The 22604-nt window shown below is 43.1% G+C and overlaps 1 protein-coding gene across 2 annotated transcripts; it reads right to left on the bottom strand.

Moving 5' to 3' along the window:
• Window positions 1-6172: 6172 nt before the first annotated feature.
• On the bottom strand, window positions 6173-21945 carry LOC308146489 (serine/threonine-protein kinase 38-like). Of its 2 annotated transcripts, none has more exons than XM_080518354.1 (14): window positions 21581-21945; window positions 16079-16218; window positions 14453-14504; window positions 14243-14365; window positions 14076-14159; window positions 13105-13228; window positions 12565-12719; window positions 12392-12494; window positions 12101-12162; window positions 11734-11851; window positions 11513-11636; window positions 10700-10795; window positions 10512-10603; window positions 6173-9406 (listed from the first exon to the last, which is right to left on the bottom strand). In XM_080518354.1, exons 2-14 carry the CDS (start codon window positions 16204-16206, stop codon window positions 9279-9281), a joined length of 1389 nt encoding a protein of 462 aa, XP_080374480.1. In that variant the 5' UTR covers window positions 16207-16218; window positions 21581-21945; the 3' UTR covers window positions 6173-9278. The 2 variants fall into 2 exon arrangements, with proteins under 2 accessions (XP_080374480.1, XP_080374481.1); XM_080518355.1 differs by having other exon boundaries at window positions 6173-9403.
• Between the last annotated feature and the right edge of the window lie 659 nt (window positions 21946-22604).

The raw sequence follows: 22604 nt of genomic DNA, 5'->3' as shown, positions 1-22604 counted from the left end.
CGCGACTTTATGCTTCATTCATGAGGCTCTAATTCATTCATTCATTTATTCAGCTCCTCTTGTCACGGATACTTCCTTTACGTTGCATATATTTTTTTTTTTTAATAAAATTTTTTTTAAACAAAATATTATATGTGATTTTCCAATAACGACCTAAAACAGGAAGTGCGTGTCCCTCAAATAAAACATATTCAACGTTTAAAATGCGCACCGCTCCGCCCGTGACGCAGATATGCGACTTCCCCCCGCACGGTTCTCATCTTGATGACCTATAAAATAAAATAAAACCCAGATAAAAATAAATAAATAAAAAAATGCCGCACGTCATCTGACTGAGATCCTCTCTTACGCTTCTGGCGCTCAACGGCGCGCGACGCGACGACGTCTCACTCCGCAGCGGCTTTCCGGGACCGTGCTCGTATGCGGACGTGTGGGAGAGCGCACACAATGTTCAATAGAGTAGAATAGAATAGAATGGAATGAACATACTATATGAATCCCACCCAGAATAAAATAGAATGCAAGTTAAAATATCAACAAATGAACTAATATTGGATATTAAAACACAAATGGTGATTATGGGACGGCTGATTGTACTTATAGATAATTGTGTATATACATTAGTTTAATTAATATAATCACGTTTGATGGATAGATAGATAGATGATAGATAGATACAGTTCTAATAGATAGATAGATAAGTTTGAATAGATAGATAGATAGAGATAGCTAGATAGAGGGATAGATGGATAGATAAGTTTGAATAGATAGATAGATAGATATAGACAGATAGATAGATAGATTAACAAGTTTGAATAGATAGATAGATAGACTGATAGATAGATGATAGATAGATACATTTGAATAGATAGATAGATATACAGATAGAGAGATGATAGATAGACAGATAGATAGATAGATTAACAAGTTTGAGTAGATAGATAGATAGATGATAGATAGATAGATGATAGATAGATAGATATAGACAGATAGATAGATAGATATAGATAGATAGATGATAGTAGATAGATAGATTAACAAGTTTGAATAGATAGATAGATAGATGATAGATAGATAGATGATAGATAGATAGACTGATAGATAGATACATTTGAATAGATAGATAGATAAACAGATAGAGAGATGATAGATAGATAAGTTTGAATAGAGATAGATAAAGATATAGATAGATAGATGATAGATAGATAGATAAGTTTGAACAGATAGAGATAGATAGATAGATAGATACACAAACACTTCAAATATCAAAATCTATAGAACTACTAACTGATTAAAAATCGACATTTAAGTTGTTTTACACGTTTCAAGGCGGCGGTGAGATTTTCCTGTGTGAATATTAAACTTTCCTCAACTTTGGTTTACACATATACGAGTTTTTTTAAACAAAAAGTGTATAAAAGTGAGTAAGAAATACACGGTACGACAATAACGTGTGTGAATCGTTCCGAACGTGGAGAAAAACGAGCCCAGAGGACAGAAGGACGTCCATGTCCTCAGTTCCCCCGCGGCGCGGGACGAAAGCGCGGAGTGGCGCCTCTCGCGCGCCACAGACGATCTCCGGCCCTCACCTACATAGTGTAATTCGAGACCTTTGCACGAGACTTTATGTAAGAACGAGGGGCCGCACGTGCCAGCGGAAAACGTGTTGACCTACATATTATATAACTCCGCGTCACGTGGCGCCGGACGGCTCGTTAACCCATTTTAAAGGCCGTCTGTGGAGAAAGTGCCGCGCACGTGCACGCGGTGCCACACCGGAAACAAGACGGACGGAAACATTCAAATGACGAAATGAGTCTGATCGGCGGTTCGGTTCAGTAATTAAACAGTTTAACTGCATTTTATTATATTTATTGTTTTTAAAATAGTAATTAAGCAGTTTAACTGCATTTTATTATACTTATTGTCTTTAAAATAGTAATTAAACAGTTTAACTACATTTTCCTATGCGTATTATTAAAAAAAAAGAGTAATTAAGCAGTTTAACTACATTTTATTAGACTTATTGTTTTTATAATAGTAATTAAACAGTTTAACTGCATTATATTATATTTATTGTTTTTAAAATAGTAATTAAACAGTTTAACTACATTTTCCTATGCGTATTATTAAACAAAAAAAAGAGTAATTAAGCAGTTTAACTCCATTTTACTATAGGTATTCTTGTTTTTTTATATGTTTTTTTTTATTCTTGTTTTTGAAATAGTAATTAATCAGTTTAACTACATTTTATTGTACATATTTTTGTTTTTAAAATAGTAATTAATCAGTTTAACATACTTTTACTGTACGTATTATTTAAAAAAAAAGTAGTAATTAAGCAAATTAACTACATTTTACTATACGTATTCTTGTTTTTAAAATGGTATAACTACATTTTACTGTACGTATTATTGTTTTTAAAATAGTAATTAAGCAGTTTAGCTACATTTTACTATACGTATTCTTGTTTTTTTAATAAATAAATATATAAATATATATAAGAAAATAAAAAAATATATATTTATTTATGTATTTATTTATATATATATTCTTTATTTTTTTATTATATCAACTTGAAGTGGTTCCATTCAAAAAGTGCTTTTTAATAAGTGTCTGGATGTTTCACATTTTGAGAGCTATTTTGTTTTGTGTGGCTGAAATATTTGAGGATGTTTGATTTAATTGGAGCTTTTGTCCTCTTTTGTCAGTTTTCTTTGTCTTTCTTTCTTTGTCTTTCTTTCTGTTTCTTTCTTTGTGTTTCTTTCTTTGTCTTTCCGCCTCCCAGCAGACGTCTGACTTCACATTCTAATCGCCGATTTACCTTTTCATTCTAACTCTATTGTGACGAACACAACACGGATGTTTCACGGCAACAGTTCAACACAAGGAAGTGTTTCTCTACTCAGAACCGACGGGAGGAAACCTGCACAACCAGACTCAGAGGATTTACAAACCAAAACAAAACAACAACATTTCATGTACGTCACTATGAACACAATGAAAACGATGTAAACAGCAGTTCGGCCTTTAGGGGGCGCTGAAGCTCCGTCACAGAAACACTTGCGGGGGACAGAGGACAGACGTAATGGAGGACAGACGTGACGGGGACAGAGGGCAGACATGACGGAGGACAGACGTGACGGGGACAGAGGACAGACGTGACAGAGGACATAAATGGGGGACATAGGACAGACGTGACGGGGGATATAGGACATACATGGGGGACATTGGATATACGCGTGGGACATAGGACAGATGTCACGGGGGACAGCGGACAGACGTGACGTCGTCTTCCAGGTGGGACTCGTCCTCCAGGTGGGACTCGTCTTCCAGGTGGGAGTCGTCCTCCAGGTGGGAGTCGTCCTCCAGGTCGGACTCGTCTTCCAGGTGGGAGTCGTCCTCCAGGTCGGACTCGTCTTCCAGGTGGGACTTGTCTTCCAGGTGGGAGTCGTCCTCCAGGTCGGACTCGTCTTCCAGGTGGGACTTGTCTTCCAGGTGGGAGTCGTCCTCCAGGTCGGACTCGTCTTCCAGGTGGGACTTGTCTTCCAGGTGGGAGTCGTCCTCCAGGTCGGACTCGTCTTCCAGGTGGGAGTCGTCCTCCAGGTCGGACTCGTCTTCCAGGTGGGACTTGTCTTCCAGGTGGGAGTCGTCCTCCAGGTCGGACTCGTCCTCCAGGTGGGAGTCGTCCTCCAGGTCGGACTCGTCCTCCAGGTGGGACCTGTCCTCCAGGTGGGAGTCGTCCTCCAGGTGGGAGTCGTCCTCCAGGTCGGACTCGTCCTCCAGGTGGGAGTCGTCCTCCAGGTGGGAGTCGTCCTCCAGGTCGGACTCGTCCTCCAGGTGGGACCTGTCCTCCAGGTCAGACTCGTCCTCCAGGTGGGAGTCGTCCTCCAGGTGGGACTCGTCCTCCAGGTGGGACTCGTCCTCCAGGTGGGAGTCGTCCTCCAGGTCAGACTCGTCCTCCAGGTGGGAGTCGTCCTCCAGGTCAGACTCGTCCTCCAGAAACACGTGCAGAACAACTTTATGTAAATCACAGCAGTGGAGGTCAAAGGTCAAGTCTGTCCAGAGTCACTGGGCTAAAAATAGCACGTGTGACCAGGAGGCTCAGGTTTCACCTGTGTGTGTGTGTGTGTGTGTGTGTGTGTGTGTGTGTGTGTGTGTGTGTGTGTGTGTGTGTGTGTGTGTGTGTGTGTGTGTGTGAGAAACACAGAGGTGGAGGAGCTGCTGAGAGGACGACAGGAGGAGAGAAAAGATTTTCCTTTTTAATATATACTAATATAAAGTGATATATAGAATTATATATTAATATAAAGTGACATATAGAAATACGTGGCAATATAAAGTGATAAATAGAATTATATAGTAATATAAAGTAATATATAGAATGATATAGTAATATAAAATAATATAAAGTGGTATGTAGAAATATATAGTAATATAAAGTGATACATAGTAATATATATTGTTGGGATGATAGACAGCTGGATAACTAGATAGATAGATTTTTCAGATACTATACGCTACTATATGATACTATAGGATACAATATGGTACTATAACATGATACAATATTATTTATAGTTCCATCATTACAGCAATAAGAAGATAAGATATGATAAAACACGATACGGGAAAATAAGACTCCTTAATAAAACAGTGACCAAAGAACATGAAATAAACATGAATCAAAACAATAACAGTCATAAAGTTAAATAAACAAGATAATCAAATAATGAATATATTGAAGACTCTCGGTTCTGTGAGCTGCTTTCATTCGTCTCCTAGAAAAACCTACATTAAGTACAAATATTCATCTTTTAACCTGAAAAGTCCTGGAGTTTGACTTGATTCAGTTTTTAATAAATGTATAAATAAAGTTAGAAATCACTGTGACGTAGCCATGAATCAGCAATAGAAACTTTTCACCATTAAAAAAAGAGTTTAAGGTGATTTTATGACACAAAGTCCGATAGGAGTTCATAAGTGATGCACGTGGCGCCACCTAGTGGCCGCTGGGAGTCACAGCAGCTCAGACCGCCACATCGTGGAGAAATCGAATATTTACTGTAAAGAAAGAAGAGATTCTTTAAAAGTGGAAGAAAATGTTTCAGGGACGAGAGAAGGTCTAAAAACAAACATTTTAGTTTTACTTTGTTTTCCACAAATTACCTCATTTAACATGTTTTGACCTGGAATTAATTCAATCCACTTGTCAAAACCATTATAATTCCATTTTCCACCATTAATCTACATTAACTTTACTAACATTAACGTTTTTTAACATGTTTTATTTGGATTCCACAAGGATTTTGGAAAATGTTCTAATTTCTAGGATTAAAACCAGATCGAGACGGTAAAATAGATGATCAATAGACCTAAATAGGGGTTAAAGAGTAATATCACTTATTGTATTTATTTAAAAAAGAAGAATATAGGAAAAAGCTGGAAAATGACAAAAATGAAAAGAAAAAGAAAAAGCTGAAAAAATTAAAAAAACAATATAAAATGTAAAAAAAGAAATAGGATTAAAGATATTGAAGATAAATAACATTTAAAAAAAGAAATAGGATTAAAGACATTGAAGATAAATGATGAAAAAATAAGAAACATGTAAAAGAAAAATTAAATGGGGTATATTTAAAAAAAGGAAAAAATATAGAAAAAGGCTGGAAAATGAAAAAAATGCAAAAAAGTGAAGAAAAAGAAAAAGCAAAAGCTGAAAAAAAATAAGAAAATAAAAAAAAAAGAAATAGGATTAAAGACAATGAAGATAAATGATGAAAAAAATAAGAAGTATGTAAAATAAAACTAAAATGTGGTATTTTTTTTTTTTAAAGAAGAAAAAATTGCTGGAAATTGACAAAAAAAAAACTGGAAAAAATAAAAAACAAGGCATAATATTGAAAAAAATTGGAAAAAAATAGGATTAAAGACAATGAAGATAAATGATGAAAAAAATAAACATGTAAAAGAAAAATAAAAGAATGGGGTATATTTAAAAAAAAATGTTTTTAAAAAGGAAACGTGTCGAGAAACAAGAGACAAAAATTAATTTGTGTTTTTTCTTCCTTCCAGATCATTTCAAAGTTTTGCGTCTAATTTAATTTGGTGGAAAACGTAAAGAAAACGTCTCTTTTTTGATCGTAAAGAAAAAAAACAGACGACGACAGAAAAGATTTAAGTTTCCTTTTATTATTTTGAAGCATTTTCTCAACATAAAAACTGAAGGAATATATTAATGATCTGCTGCTTCGCTTCGAGTGTCGACAACGATATGTACAACTGTGTGTGTGTGTGTGTGTGTGTGTCTCTCTCACACACACACACACTTTGTGTTCCAGTGATTCGTCTGCAAAAATCCCCCATCATGCATTGCAGCTGCAGCGAGGGCTCCCAACTGTGACTTTAATAATAATAATACAAGTCTTTGATGTCCGTGGACCTGAAGCTCCGCCCATTTAGCAAAAACCTCAGTTTCTCTGTTCGTCGGAAAACGAAAGCAAATGACTGATTTAAAGGTTAAATATCGAAATATAGCAGATTTTTGGACTTTTCACTGTGTTTTTGCAGCAGAAATGGATTAAAAGCGGCTTCACGTCGAGGCCGGAAGTCGTTTTCTGCACTGAAGTTTCGGTTTTCACGACGAACACGAAGAAAATCCTCGAATTTCAGAGAGGAAGTTTGTGGGCCCCGCAAAAATAAAAGCACTGAACCTGAACCCAGTGCAGCAAAGAAATGAAAAGAATCTGAATATTTAAATAAATATGTGTATAAAAAAACCCTCATTAGACATTTGTGACGTTTGGACATTGAAAGTTCAATTAAAAATAAAGTAGCACCTCCTACAGGTTATTATGGGATGTCTCCGATGGCGACGGCTAAAAAGCCTCTTTTTCACTTTCACGCAGGAAACGAGAGAGAAAAGGTGACTTTTTTTTTTTTTTTTTTACTCCTCGTGTCGTTTTCTTCTCCTCCAGTTCTTTAAACCCTGTTTACACAACGTGAAAAGGCTTTTTGTTTGTTTGTTTGTCAAAACAGAAACGGTGTAGTTTTCCTGAACGGCCACTAGAGGGCGGGCGGAGCCAGGCCAGCGCTCACAGACACAGCAGATTCTGAACGCAGCTCCTACGAGCCAATATTCTAATGGAGGAAATAAAACTGTCATCAGATTCTCAATTCCAATTTCTAGCTCTGAAGTTTTTTACCATCGAAATCAGACTTTGAATTTTAAAAGCTGTCGAATTTCAAGTACGGATCTTTTTTTGCTTCTGATTTTTTTTTTAAACATCTAAAAATATTCAGTGTGCAAAAATTCAATGTGTCTAAAAATTCAGCTGTAAAAAACATTTTTTTGCAGCTGAATTTTTTTGCGGTTGAATTGTTTTGCAGCTGAAAGTTTTTTTACAGTTGAATTTTTTTGCAGCTGAATTTTTTATTTTTTTGCGGTTGAATTTTTTTTTGCAGCTGAATTTTTTTGCAGCTGAAAGTTTTTTACAGTTGAATTTTTTTGCAGCTGAATTTTTTTGCAGCTGAACTTTTTTTACAGCTGAATTTTTTTTACAGCTGAATTTTTTATTTTTTTGCGGTTGAATTTTTTTGCAGCTGAATTTTTTTTACAGCTGAATTTTTTTGCAGCTGAATTTTTTTTACAGCTGAATTTTTTTGCAGCTGAATTTTTTATTTTTTTGCGGTTGAATTTTTTTACAGCTGAATTTTTTTTACAGCTGAATTTTTTATTTTTTTGCGGTTGAATTTTTTTGCAGCTGAATTTTTAGACGCATTGAATTTTTTACACACTGCATATTTTTAGATGTTGAAAAAAAATCAGAAGCAAAAAAAAGCCATACTTGAAATTCAACAGCTTTTAAAATTCAAAGTCTGATTTTGATGGTAAAAAAACATCAGAGTTAGAAATTCTAATTCAGAATCTGATGTCACAGTTTCACTTCCAGACTAACGGAGGGAAAATAAAGGTTGAATGACGACGAGACCAGAAACTATCAAATCACCTCTTTAACAGTTAAATTACACAATAAACACATTTACTAGACGTTCTATTGAAACCGAGTCGCGTTTTGTTTGTTTAGTTTCCAGATTCTGGGCTAAAATAGTAAAAAAAAACAAATTCTGCAGCAGCAATGTGGAGCTTAAACTACTTTATTTTAGTGTTTTAAGACTCTTATTGTGGAGGTTTTTCCTCCAGAAGCTAAAACGTCTTTCCTTCTATTCTGCGTTAATCTGATTTCATGTTTTTATTTATTTCCGCTGAAATAAAATCAGGTTAAATATTGATCTGCTGTTCTAAAAAGTCAAATAAAACTAAAAAAGGCACTTTGCATGTTGGAGGAGGAGAAACGGTGTTTACAGGTTTTCCAGCGTTTCTGCAGCGACGATTCCAGCGTTTCTTCTGTTTTGTTGACAAATGAGGAGGAATCACCTCATCTGGTAAACAAACAAACAAACAAACAAACAAACAAACAAACCCTGTACTCAAAATGCTAAACGACAACAGAACTGAAGAGGATCTACCTAGAACGTCTCAATTAATTTAAATTAATGTCTAGAACTGGATATTTTACACATTTTAAGACGTCGCCATTATTTTCCTGCTTTAGAATTTCTCCCACGAGAATCCGCGTCGATAAATCAAGGACGTGTCGGCAAATTCCCGTAAATCAAGAGTGAAAAATCGACGAGTCGAGGCTTTTAATTTACGTAAAAAACGACGATTTAGGAGAATTCTGGTGTCAAACCGGAATTTTAACAGACGAAAAGAAGGTTTTAACGCCGACCGGCTCAGATTAGAGATAATCTGAGATTTAAAAAAATCACCTGCTGCTCGACGACGGACTCAAATGGTGAAAATCTAAATATATGTTGTTCATCCATTCATCCATTCATTCATTCATTCGTTCATTCGTTCATTCGTTGAGAGAAACACTGGAATCCTGCTGGAGAAACGACCTGGACGTGTTTGGCGTGGCGGCGCCGGGCCGGAGGTTTAGAACGCCGCCCCAACATGCAGAGGAGGCGTGGCCTGAGGCGGGCGTGGCCGCCATGTGGGCGTGGCACGAGGGGGCGTGGCCTGAGGGCGGCGGAGGCGAAGCGGAAGCCGGCGAAATGATGTGACGAGGGGAGAATTTATAGAGCGTGAGCCTCCAGCACCGGGGGGGAGGAGGGTGGAGGGGGGAGGAAAAGGGGGCGGGGCTTGACCCTGTGTCCGTGTGACAGTGTCCAGGTTCCTGGCGGTGTGCGGCTAGCGGCTAGCGGCTAGCGGCTCAGGCCTTCCCCGCCTTCATGTAGGTGGGGATGGTTCCTCGCTGCGTCAGGCCCTCGAAGCGTTTGTAGGTGTAGTTGAGGAAAACCCAGTCCTTCGACTTGAAGTCGGGCTCCGTGGAGTTGGCTGCTTCAACAACAACAACAACAACAAACAACAACAACATCACCAGTCCAGTTGATTTCATGTTGTTCAGTTATTCCAGCTGGATTTTTTTAGTTTTGCTCATTTTGACACTAAACCTGATTTTTGTTTATTTATTCTAATCGTCTAAAACTACATTGAACTAAGTTTAAACATCATCAAGTGGAATAAAGAATTCAAGAAAGACACTTAAGTGGGGTTTTTTTTTTTAAAAGGTTGTTTCCGTTAAATCTGATCAGGTCAGTTTTTCCTCCTTTGAGCAGATTTATTGAATAATTCTACCTTGTTCCTCTGTGAGTCGCTGATTTAAAATAAAATACAAGTTTAATTATAAAATAAAAATAAAACAAAAGAAAATATTAAATATTATAAAAGAAAAGAAAAGACAAAAAGAAAATAAAACAATAAAAAAGAAAAGAAATGACAAAAATAAAATGACAATATAAATAAATAAAACAGAAATTAAAATAGAAATAAAACATAATAAATATAAAATATTATAAAATAAAATAAAAGGAATGACAAAAATAAAATAAAATATAAATTATAAAATTAAAAAATGACAAAAATAAAATATAAATAAATAAAACAAAAATAAAAAATAAATAAATAAAACAAAAATGAAAAATAAAACATAATAAAATATAAATTATTATAAAAGAAAATAAAAGAAATGACTAAAATAAAATAAAATATAAAATATTATAAAATAAAAGAAATGACAAAATAAAATGAAATAATAAAGAAATAAATTAAACAAAACTAAAAAAGAAATAAAATAAAAGAAATTACAAAAATAAAATGACATAAAAAATAAATGAATAAAACTAAAAAATTTAATGAAATTAAAGAATAGAACTGGACCTGACAGATTTACATGAACTTCAAAACTAAAACAAAAAAACAAAACCTGGACAGCTGATTCTATTTCTCTGATGATGAAGAGTCCAGCTCTCCGTTATTCCTTCTTTCAGCTGTTCTCATGTTTTTCTCCTGCATTTCTCCCCCAAAACATCAAAGTAATCTTTACTGGACTTCAAAGACAGTCCTTTGAAGTACTTGACGTAGAACCAGAAGCAGTAGAACTCACCTGGCTGCAGGATGTCCGACTCGGGGAAGTCGTCGAAGTTGGACGTGTCGTCGATGCTCTTGATCTCGATGGAGATGGCGGCCGGACGCTCCCTGGTGGGGGGGGAGGGGGAGGGAGGGGTCACATGATCAGCAGCAGGTTCCTCCCGTTGTGAAAGAGCAGTGTGTGTGTGTGTGTGTGTCCAGTACCTGATGTGCTCCCAGTCCACCGACTCGAAGAAGGCGTGACTCTTGATCTCGTCCACGCTCACCGCCCCGACCCGGTTCTCCGCGTCGGTGCAGTACCTGACCAATCACAACACAGTCATACATTCTACATTGATTTATATTAGTCGCGTGTCTTTAGTGCCCCTGGCCACCGGGGGGCGCCATGACGGCTCTGCTAGGAAAACAGGAATCCCACAGAAAAACAGGAATCTACAATATATATATACATATATATATACACACATATATACACATATATATATATATATGTACATATACACATATATATATATATATATGCATGTACATATACACATATAGATGTATATATATATATACACACACACATATACATATACACACACACACATATATACATTTTTTTTAATGGAAAAGAAAAATAAACAACAATATTGAATCAATTTCATTCCTTTCATGTGTGATTGTTTATTTTCTTCCACAGAATTTTGCAAAAGAAAGAAAGATTCTGGTTCCAAAGCGAGTTTAGTCTTTTTTTTTAATTTATAATAATCATCTATATACATATATAATATCTCTATATATAGATATGGTAGAAGTTGGTTCATAATTAATTTCTGCGTCACTTTTAGTTTTTTAATTTGCATTTATTATGTTTTTTTGTCCTTCAGAAGTCGTTTGGTCGTTTCTTGTGTCCGTTGATCATCTTTGCCCCCAAAAAACTGCTTTTCTTTCACACGTGTGACCGTTTATTGCTTCTTTTCTTTTGTTCCCTAAACAAAAACTCAAAGCTTTCAAAATAAAAGGAGAAAGAACCTTAAAATGAGGTCTTTGGCTCGTTCTGAAATGGGAACTTCAGGCGGGAAGACGAGCGTCTCCTTCCAGTTCATGACCTTCCTGTACGTCTCCTGCGGCGTCTCCGAGCAGAACGGCGGGTAGCCTCAACAAACAAACAAACAAACAAACGTCACTTTCAATGAGTTTGTCAGCAGGGTTCCCCCAGCGGCGGCCACCGGGGGGCGCCGGCGCTCCCTCACCGATCAGCATCTCGTACATGATGACGCCCAGACTCCACCAGTCACACAGCTTGTTGTAGCCCGTCTGCATGAAGACCTCGGGGGCGATGTAGTCGGGCGTCCCCACCGTGGAGTAGGCCTGGCGGAACCAACATCAAGAAGAAACAAACCACGAAATCGTTTAAATAGGAGAAACTCTGGAAACACGACGGCGTCGCGATGTGACACTTGCAGCGACAAACCAAAATCACATTAAAAAAACCACTAGAAGTGGAAAAAATCTAAATATTCAAGCGTCAACTGCAGCCGGTTTGGATTATTTCACTACACGAGGCTCCCGACACAGTTCTTCCAGCTCCTTTTATTTTGAAAAGACTCCTCTACCCACCAACTGTCTCCGGTTCTTCTTCCAGGTTTCTGCTTTCCTCTTGGAGTTCATGTTCTGAAAGGCTGCAGAAGAAGAAATATGTCAACAAAAACACGAGATTTTGCTTCTACGTTAAAAAATAAATAAATAAATATTTGGATGCAGATTGAACGCGTTTTATTTTGATGGTCTTTTACTAGACCCAGTGTGTTTATGTCGTTCTGAATGATCCTGTCTGTTCAGGGTGGAGCATGCGGACAGCCACAAGCCCCGCCCCCTCGCCCCGCCCCCCCACCCCCCCTCAGGACTCACAGAAGTCGCTGGGCGGGTTGTGGGTCAGATTCCTGTAGAACTCGGTGCGATGAGCCTTCTTCAGTCCGGTACAGAGGCCGAAGTCCGACAGCTTCACGTGTCCCTGTGAGGCAGAGTGTGGGTCAGAACCCCCCCTCTCTAGCCCCCCCCCCCCCCTCCACTTCCTGTCTCACCCTGGAGTCCAGCAGCAGGTTGTCCGGCTTGATGTCCCGGTGGATGAAGCCCAGCTGGTGGATGGAGTCGATGGCCAGGACCGTCTCCGCGATGTAGAACTGGGTGGCTTCTTCTGACAGCGTGTCCTTCTTCATCAGCAGCGTCATCATGTCCCCTGGGGGGGGGGGGGGGGGGGGGGGGCAGACAAACAAACAAATAAATAAACAAACACGTATTGTAGTAGAGTTTATTATAGAAGAAGATGTTCAGGGTTCTGCAGAGAACGAAACTGATAATCTAAGATAAACTGCTCTGGTTCAACTCCGTCCAGTAGGGGGCAGCAGAGTGTCATGGAGGAGGAGGAGGAGGAGGAGGAGGAGGAGGAGGAAGAGGAAGAGGAGGAAGGGGAAGAGGAAGAAGAAGAAGAAGAAGAAGAGGAAGAGGAAGAGGAAGACAGACCTCCAGGCAGGAACTCCATGATGAGGTAGAAGAAGAGGAAGAGGAGGAGGAAGAGGAAGAGGAAGAGGAGGAGGAGGAAGAGGAAGAGGAGGAAGACAGACCTCCAGGCAGGAACTCCATGATGAGGTAAAGGTTCCTCTTGTCCTGGAAGCTGTAGAACATCTTCACCACCCAGGCTCCGTCAGCCTCCACCAGGATGTCCCGCTCCGCACGGATGTGAGCCACCTGCAGGAGGAGGGAGGGATTACAGGAGGAGGGATTAGAGGAGGAGGGATTACAGGAGGAGGGATTAGAGGAGGAGGGATTACAGGAGGAGGGATTAGAGGAGGAGGGAGGCATTACAGGAGGAGGGCGGGATTACAGGAGGAGGGCGGGATTACAGGAGGAGGGATTAGAGGAGGAGGGAGGGATTACAGGAGGAGGGATTAGAGGAGGAGGGAGGGATTACAGGAGGAGGGATTACAGGAGGAGGGAGGGATTACAGGAGGAGGGATTAGAGGAGGAGGGAGGGATTAGAGGAGGAGGGAGGGATTACAGGAGGAGGGATTACAGGAGGAGGGAGGGATTACAGGAGGAGGGATTACAGGAGGAGGGAGGGATTACAGGAGGAGAGATTACAGGAGGAGGGATTACAGGAGGAGGGCGGGATTACAGGAGGAGGGCGGGATTACAGGAGGAGGGTGGGATTACAGGCAGAGGGCGGGATTACAGATGGAAGGATGACAGGTGGAGGGATTACAGGCGGAGGGTAGGATTACAGGTTACAGGTGGAGGGAGGGATTACAGGGATTACAGGTGGAGGGTGGGATTACAGGTGGAGGGAGGGATTACAGGTGGAGGGAGGGATTACAGGGATTACAGGCGGAGGGAGGGATTACAGGGATTACAGGCGGAGGGTAGAATTACAGGTTACAGGTGGAGGGAGGGATTACAGGTGGAGGGTGGGATTACAGGGATTACAGGTGGAGGGAGGGATTACAGGTGGAGGGAGGGATTACAGGGATTACAGGTGGAGGGTGGGATTACAGGTGGAGGGAGGGATTACAGGGATTAGAATGCTACATGACTCCACCTGCTCCTTCTCCAACATGTCCGCCTTCCTCAAGATCTTCATGGCGTAGATGTGTCCCGTGTCTTTCTTCTGGACCAGACGCACCTGCAGGGGGCGACCAATCACCGTGTGGAGATTAATCTGGGATCTAATCTGGAATAGAACAGAGAACCCGCTCTTCACGGTACCTCTCCGAAGGCGCCTCGCCCGATGACCTTCAGCGACTCGAAGTCGTCGAGGCCGAGCCGAGTCCTCTTCAGCCGCAGGAACTCCGTCTCCTTGCGGGCGTGCTGCGAGCGCCGCATCACCTTCTGCAAGACGCAACGACACCGGGTTGCTACGGCAACGAGAAACCGAGGCCTAGCGGCGGCAACGGCGGCGGGTTCTACTTCCTGTACCTCCTCGTCCGGCAGCCCCTCGTCCTCCATCACTTTCTCCAGCTTCTTCTGCCTGAGGGACGGAGGAGGACACGCTGAAAACGCTGACTCAGGTAAGGCTCTCAGGTAAGGCTCTCAGGTAAGGCTCTCAGGTAAGGCTCTCAGGTAAGGCTCTCAGGTAAGGCTCTCAGGTAAGGCTCTCAGGTACGGCTCTCAGGTAAGGCTCTCAGGTAAGGCGAGGACACCTGACGTGTCCCGTTCACACCTGGGCCTCGCCTTGCTCACCTGACCGACGCCTCGACTCGCTTTCAGAGAGCGAGAGAGGTCAAACTCTACATCAGGGACGAGGCAGTGAGCGAGAGAGGCAGTGAGCGAGAGACAGAGTGAGCGAGAGAGGCAGTGAGCGAGTGAGTGAGAGAGAGAGAGAGGTAGTGAGCGAGTGAGTGAGTGAGCGAGCAAGAGAGGGAGAGAGGGAGCGAGTGAGTGAGTGAGTGAGTGAGAGAGGGAGCGAGTGAGTGAGTGAGTGAGAGAGCGAGAGTGAGGCAGTGAGTGAGTGAGAGAGCGAGAGTGAGGCAGTGAGTGAGTGACTGAGAGTGAGGCAGTGAGAGAGTGACTGAGAGAATGAGAGAGTGAGGCAGTGAGTGAGAGAGTGAGAGAGTGAGGCAGTGAGTGAGAGAGCGAGCGAGTGAGGCAGTGAGAGAGTGAGTGAGAGTGAGTGAGTGAGTGAGTGAGTGAGTGAGTGAGTGAGTGAGTGAGTGAGTGAGAGAGCGAGAGTGAGTGAGTGAGTGAGTGAGAGAGCGAGAGTGAGTGAGTGAGTGAGTGAGAGAGCGAGAGTGAGGCAGTGAGTGAGTGAGAGAGCGAGAGTGAGGCAGTGAGTGAGTGAGGCAGTGAGAGAGTGACTGAGAGAGTGAGAGAGTGAGGCAGTGAGTGAGAGAGTGAGAGAGTGAGGCAGTGAGTGAGAGAGCGAGCGAGTGAGGCAGTAAGAGAGTGAGTGAGAGCGAGCGAGTGAGTGAGTGAGTGAGAGTGAGTGAGCGAGTGAGTGAGAGAGCGAGAGTGAGGCAGTGAGTGAGTGAGAGAGCGAGAGTGAGGCAGTGAGTGAGTGAGGCAGTGAGAGAGTGACTGAGAGAGTGAGAGAGTGAGGCAGTGAGTGAGAGAGTGAGAGAGTGAGGCAGTGAGTGAGAGAGCGAGCGAGTGAGGCAGTAAGAGAGTGAGTGAGAGCGAGCGAGTGAGTGAGTGAGTGAGAGTGAGTGAGCGAGTGAGTGAGAGAGCGAGAGTGAGGCAGTGAGTGAGTGAGAGAGCGAGAGTGAGGCAGTGAGTGAGTGAGGCAGTGAGAGAGTGACTGAGAGAGTGAGAGAGTGAGGCAGTGAGTGAGAGAGTGAGAGAGTGAGAGAGTGAGGCAGTGAGTGAGAGAGCGAGCGAGTGAGGCAGTGAGAGAGTGAGTGAGTGAGTGAGAGAGCGAGCGAGTGAGGCAGTGAGAGAGTGAGTGAGTGAGTGAGTGAGAGAGAGAGTGAGCGAAAGAGAGAGTGAGCGAGTGAGGTAGCGAGGTAGAGAGTGAGTGAGACAGAGAGAGAGTGAGCGAGAGAGGTAGTGAGAGAGGTAGTGAGCGAGAGAGTGAGAGAGTGAGAGAGTGAGACAGAGAGAGTTCACCTCATCTCTCTCTCCTCATGCTGGGTGAGCAAGGTGCTGTAGAAGTTCTCCAGCGTCAGCTTGGCCACCGTCACCCGCTCCCGGGTGTGGTTGCTCATGGGCAGGGCGGCGGCCGTCCCTCCCGTCATGGCCACGCTGTCCTGGGGGAGGGGCGAGAGAGAGAGAGAGAGAGGAGGTGTCAAATTACCAAACACACACAGACGTGCTTCAAACTGTGTAAACGAGTCCATTTGGAGTCAATTCGCCACTAGAGGGCAGCACAGAACTTTGCCGGTGAAATGTAAAGTGACAGACGTCAGTGTGGTTCATCTCCACCTCCTGCTACCATCTTGTATCAAAGTACTGTGTCAGTGACAGTGATGGAGAAGTTTTTGAAAACCAGGATCTCAGCTCTTCATCCATCAGGTCCAGGTTTCACACTGAGGGAGGCACTATTAAAAAAAGTCCTTGCTTTCTGGATTTACTGGATTCCTGTTGATAAAACTTTGATGAGAAAGACTTTATATTGTTAATAGAGGCTACAGAGTTTAAAGTTTTAACATTTTCAGGTGGAGGTGTGACTCCAGAGTTTTACAAAGACAAACGTGTGTCTTGACTCAAAAAGGTTGAAAAACACTGATTTAGAGAACTGGTCTGTCACTTTACATTTCACCGGCACAGTTCTGTGCTGCCCTCTAGTGGTGAAGAGTATTTATACATCATTACTCTGTGAGAGCAAATGTTTTAGAAAGGTTCCTGGTGTGGACGACAGGACAGAAACATCTGGTTCAGGTGAACCAGGTTCTGGTGTGGACGACAGACCAGGAACATCTGGTTCAGGTGAACCAGGTTCCTGGTGTGGACGACAGGACAGAAACATCTGGTTCAGGTGAACCAGGTTCTGGTGTGGACGACAGGACAGAAACATCTGGTTCAGGTGAGCCAGGTTCCTGATGTGGACGACAGGCCAGAAACATCTGGTTCTGGTGTACCAGGTTCTGGTGTGGACGACAGGTCAGAAACATCTGGTTCAGGTGAACCAGGTTCCTGGTGTGGACGACAGGACAGAAACATCTGGTTCAGGTGAACCAGGTTCTGGTGTGGACGACAGGACAGAAACATCTGGTTCAGGTGAACCAGGTTCTGGTTCAGGTGAACCTGGTTCCTGGTGTGGACGACAGGCCAGGAACATCTGGTTCAGGTGAACCAGGTTCTGGTGTGGACGACAGACCAGGAACATCTGGTTCAGGTGAACCAGGTTCTGGTGTGGACGACAGGACAGAAACATCTGGTTCAGGTGAACCAGGTTCTGGTGTGGACGACAGGCCAGAAACATCTGGTTCAGGTGAACCAGGTTCTGGTTCAGGTGAACCAGGTTCTGGTGTGGACGACAGGCCAGAAACATCTGGTTCAGGTGAACCAGGTTCTGGTTCAGGTGAACCAGGTTCTGGTGTGGACGACAGGCCAGAAACATCTGGTTCAGGTGAACCAGGTTCTGGTTCAGGTGAACCAGGTTCCTGGTGTGGACGACAGGCCAGGAACATCTGGTTCAGGTGAACCAGGTTCTGGTGTGGACGACAGACCAGGAACATCTGGTTCAGGTGAACCAGGTTCTGGTTCAGGTGAACCAGGTTCCTGGTTTAAAAAAAAAAAGATCCATGTGCTCCTGTTTCCCGTCAGGAAAGACTGAGGAAATAATAAAAATACTCTAAATATAGCAGTACTTCCCACTAACAGGCTATTGATCGTTTAAGAGCTCGTTGTGTACAAACAAAGACCGTAATTTATTGTTCAACTCGTCTCGGAAGGATGGGAATAAAAAAAAGAAAAGAAAAAGTCCTGACGGACATTTGAACTAAAGTTTACTGCGTCACGGTTTCCTCGGAGAAAAGTAAATAAATAAGAGCTGGGGGGGGGGTCCAAACAAGGCGCTCTTATAAGGAAGCAGCAGAAACAGCAGGTTAGTTAATTCCAGGCTGAAGCAGGACGGTAGACAAACCAAGGTCACGCTGGGAAATTACAAAATAAAATCACATTCAACAAATTCAACCGTCCTGAAAAGACTTAAATTCAGCAGCTTGTGATCCTGGGAGGTTTGAAAACTAGCAGGAAGTAGAGGAATTAAACATTATGATCGCTACAGTGGCTTCAGCCATCAATTAATATATATATATATATATATATATATATATATATATATATATATATATATATATATACACACATTAGTGATGTCAAAAATAACGCATTCATTTAGTTGATTTGAAACGTTTAATTAATAGGGTTTTTTTACTTTCTAATTGGAGCATCATAAAACCCGGTGGAATAATATTAAGGTAGAAAGTTTCACTTTAAAAGTTTCCCGACGGCTGATTGACAAAGTGAAAGTCATTAGCTTTACTTTGAAAAGCCGACTTGTACGACTGCAGTAGCAATTCTGCAGCAAAACAGCAGGTTGCCAGGTTGGCTGACCAGGAGCCGCCGCACTGCTGAAACTGGAGCTCACTCTCTCTCTCTCTCCCTCCCTCTCTCTCCCTCTCCCTCCCTCTCTCCCTCCCTCCCTCTCCCTCCCTCTCTCTCCCTCCCTCCCTCTCCCTCCCTCTCTCTCCCTCCCTCCCCCTCCCTCTCTCTCCCTCCCTCCCCCTCTCTCTCCCTCCCTCCCTCTCTCTCCCTCTCCCTCCCCCTCTCTCTCCCTCCCCTCTCTCCCTCTCCCTCTCTCCCTCTCTCTCCCTCTCTCCCTCCCTCTCCCTCCGTCTCTCTCTCTCCCTCCCTCCGTCTCTCTCTCTCCCTCCCTCCCTCCCTCTCCCCCTCTCTCTCCCTCTCTCCCTCCCTCTCCCTCCATCTCTCTCTCTCCCTCCCTCCGTCTCTCTCTCTCCCTCCCTCCGTCTCTCTCTCTCCCTCCCTCTCCCCCTCTCTCTCTCTCTCTCCCTCCCTCCCTCCCTCTCCCCCTCTCCCTCCCTCTCTCTCTCTCCCTCCCCCTCTCTCCCTCCCTCTCCCTCCCTCTCCCCCTCTCCCTCCCTCCCTCTCTCCCTCCCTCTCTCTCCCTCCCTATTTTAATATAAATATAGATCAACGCTATACGTCTGTATGCTGAGTCGACATTAATTCTGTGATTTTCCCTGAATAAATCTCATTAAAGCTTCAGTCTTCAGGAGAAAAACAATGCGATTAATCGCAATTAATTACAGAAAATTGTGCGATTAATTAGTCCTTTTTTTTATCGATTAACGGCACTAATATATATATATATATATATCTATATATAAGTTTGCCTGAAGAAATGCCCTCATGTCGTTGTTAAGAGGGAAACACATAAAAAGATCGGTAGATTTTTCTGAGTGTCTTGAAACAGAAAAGCTCCAGTTCGTCTTCCTCGCCTCCAGACGGGTCGGAAAGAGAGGAAAAGCCCAACAACTCGTCCACACACTCACTCCTTCCTCTCGCCAGGTGGAAATAAAAAACCCTCCCGTCCCCGATGAAAGACCTCAGTCATGAACGGACGACGCGTCACAGGGCGTCGAACCAACACCCTGAAAACACACCGTCCACCTGGAGCCCTGCAGCTTTTCTCAACCGCTGCCAGATCGTAGAAGGAGAAGTTGTGAAAACAAGGGACGCTTTGTGTTCCTTTATTACACCGTATTACGAAATAAAAGCCTCTAAATTGTAAACATAAAGCGAAGCTTGTCCGTCCGTCCGTCCGTCCGTCCAGCGCTTTCAGAGGAGTCGGGATGTTCAGTCAGACATGAACCTCTTGGATCAAAGATCCCGCCGGCGCGACGACGGCAGGAAGCTGGTTGGAGTTTTCACCTTTGAGGCTTTGAGGCTTTGAGGCTCCGGACTTTTGTCAGAACGACCGGCTTCCTGGATCCAACACGTCCAAGAGCTAGAAGACTGAATCACCGAAGACGATTCCAGGTGTTACTTGATCGTCTACTAGCTGCCCGAGCTAGCGGCTAGTGGGAGCCGCTAGCGGCTAGTGGCTAGCAGGAGCCACTAGTTCGGGCGGCTAGTGGGAGCCGCTAGCTGGGGTGGCTAGTAGACGATCAAGCAATTCCAGGACTCATCTTCGGTGATTCCACGCAGTGGGAAAAGTGCTTCGACGTGATCCACGAAGCCGCTAGCCGCTAGCGGCTCCCGCTAGCCGCCCGAGCTCCTTTTCTCCTCTCTGGTCTCTTCCAGGCTCAATCTTTCATCAAGGCTCATAAAACACCGACTATAACTTCAAAACACTGTAAAAACTTGGATATTTAAGAGGAAACAAGCCGATATGAACACAACAGATCGAGATCTGCACAACTCGTGATGTCACACATAGGCCAAATGTGTTCTTAAAAGGCTCATATTGTGCAAAATTCACTTTCCAAATAAAGTTGCCCAGCAGTGATACTCGTACGTCCACATCTGGAACGACGCCTCAGAAGTGTCGTCTCTCTCTCTCCCCGGCTTATTTCACATTTTAAAAAGTGTGTTGCTCCAACCAGCCAATCAGAAATCAAACCCTATATAGTGTCATTGGGGGTTCAGCCAATCACAATCAAGGTAGGCTCCTCCCCCCCATTTGACTCCTCCCACAATCAGGCAGCATCATCTTGTTATGAGGCGGAAATCAACCCACAACATCAGACTGATTATTTATATATGTGCTTGAAATTGGTCTAAATACTACAGAAATTAATCCACGTTGTTAAACGACCCCTCAATGTTAAAATTGTTTATGGTCAGTAATGTTTTATTCCACGGTTATGACTGCAGCAATAACTTATGACAAAATTGTTGATATTTGGATTTTATTGAACGTTTTCAGTAACAATTCAAGCCGTTTCTCATTAAAATAAGTCTAATTTAAGGCATTTCTTCACTGTGTCACATTAGTGTCGTCTAAGAAAATTTAGTCAGGAGTTGTACTTATTTTCATTTGAAGCTTTTAAGAGGTAAAAACGTGAACACTGTAATCAATAAATCAAACAAATTCCAATCGTCACGTTAAGGGAATGAACGTATTGTCAATTATAAGGACAAAAAACGACATGAAACGTCCAGAATCGACTGTGTTTTAGTTTGTTTCAGGTAAAAAACATCCGACATCTTGTGGGTTCAGATTGAAAGTCTGCTTTAATCCGATTTCCTACAGAAGAGTGTCAGAGATCTGCAATCTGTGTCTGCACGACTTTAGATAACACCCGGTCTTTGTGGACGATGTTTCGGCTCAACCGGTTCCCTTGCTAAATGATGCCCGACTTCCTCTCGCGTCCACTCGTCGCAGCAGACGTGGAGACCCCGAGACCGGGAGCTGTCCCGGCGAACGTCCGTGATAACCGCGTTTACGTGATAGTTTAAAAATATCGCATCGTTTAAGAGTCTTATTTTAACATCCAGCCGTTTCCCAGCGGCTCGCGGCAGAAGCCGGTCACCAGATAACAGCGTGACCAGGTGAACCGAAACACCGGTTCGATGCCGGATGAGATGCGAGTCGGAACAACAATTTAAAAGCCACAGTTCGCGTCCTGCAGTGTCACCTACCTCCGCGTCCTGCTCCAGAGTCGCCTGTTGGCTCGCCGCCAGCCCACGAATAAGGAGAAAAATGGAGAAAAAGGGGCTCGTTTTTGCGCCTGATGTTCCGGCAGCCGAGCGCTCGAGGCTCCGGGTTATTTGGAGGAAGCTACGCCGTAAACATCACCGATATCGAGGCCAGATCATGACCAAAGTCCTCCAGCGGCGGCGGCAACCTCGTCGGGAATCATGTGACAATATTCCGACGCCCTCGTTCGCGTCGCGGACTCCGAAAATCCCCGCGACTCTAACGCGTTTTTTTTGGCCAGAAAACAAGGGAGAAATCGAGGCAAAGCGCTGCTTCCTGACGCCGTCGGGCTCATCGGACGCTGTGGCTAAAAACGCAACCGCGCAAGCGCCTGAGTGACGTGGTTTGCCGTCCAATCAGCGACGACCGGGGAGGACCGCGGTTTGGTTGTGGCCAATCAGACGCTGCGAACGCGTGATTGACATGTTCGTGAGCCAATGGGCGGAGCCGCACGGCCCCGCAGGGGGTTGTGGTCCAGGATGCAGGGATTGCGGCTATGAATAAAGTACCTCCAGGAGTTGTAATCCCGATTATATAATTTAAACGGTTGCGCGTCGTTCAAATCTCTGATAGAAAATAACTTCTATTAGTGCTTCTTTAAATTTCAGTGCCAAATATATCACACAAAAATGGCAAATGTCCTCTGATCGAGAGAATCTAAGGTCAATGAAAGGTCACATTGTGATCAAAATACAAAATGCAGATACATCAGTAATGTTTTATTCCACGGTTATGACTGCAGCAATAACTTATGACAAAATGTAAAATGTTTTTGTTGATATTTGGATTTTATTGAACGTGTTCAGCAACAATTCAAGCCGTTTCTCATTAAAATCAGTCTACCTTATCTCCATGTTTTAATGAACTTTTTGTAGGACTGTGATCCTTCCCTCCTTTATTACATAATAATCAAAGCAGTTGTCTTTGATCTCCTCCATCACTCATATTGATTCTGTGATTTTTAAC

Source organism: Blennius ocellaris, assembly GCF_963422515.1.
Source record: "Blennius ocellaris genome assembly, chromosome: 22".
NCBI classification, from domain to species: Eukaryota; Metazoa; Chordata; class Actinopteri; order Blenniiformes; family Blenniidae; genus Blennius; species Blennius ocellaris.
This window is presented reverse-complemented; position numbering and strand designations above follow the sequence as displayed.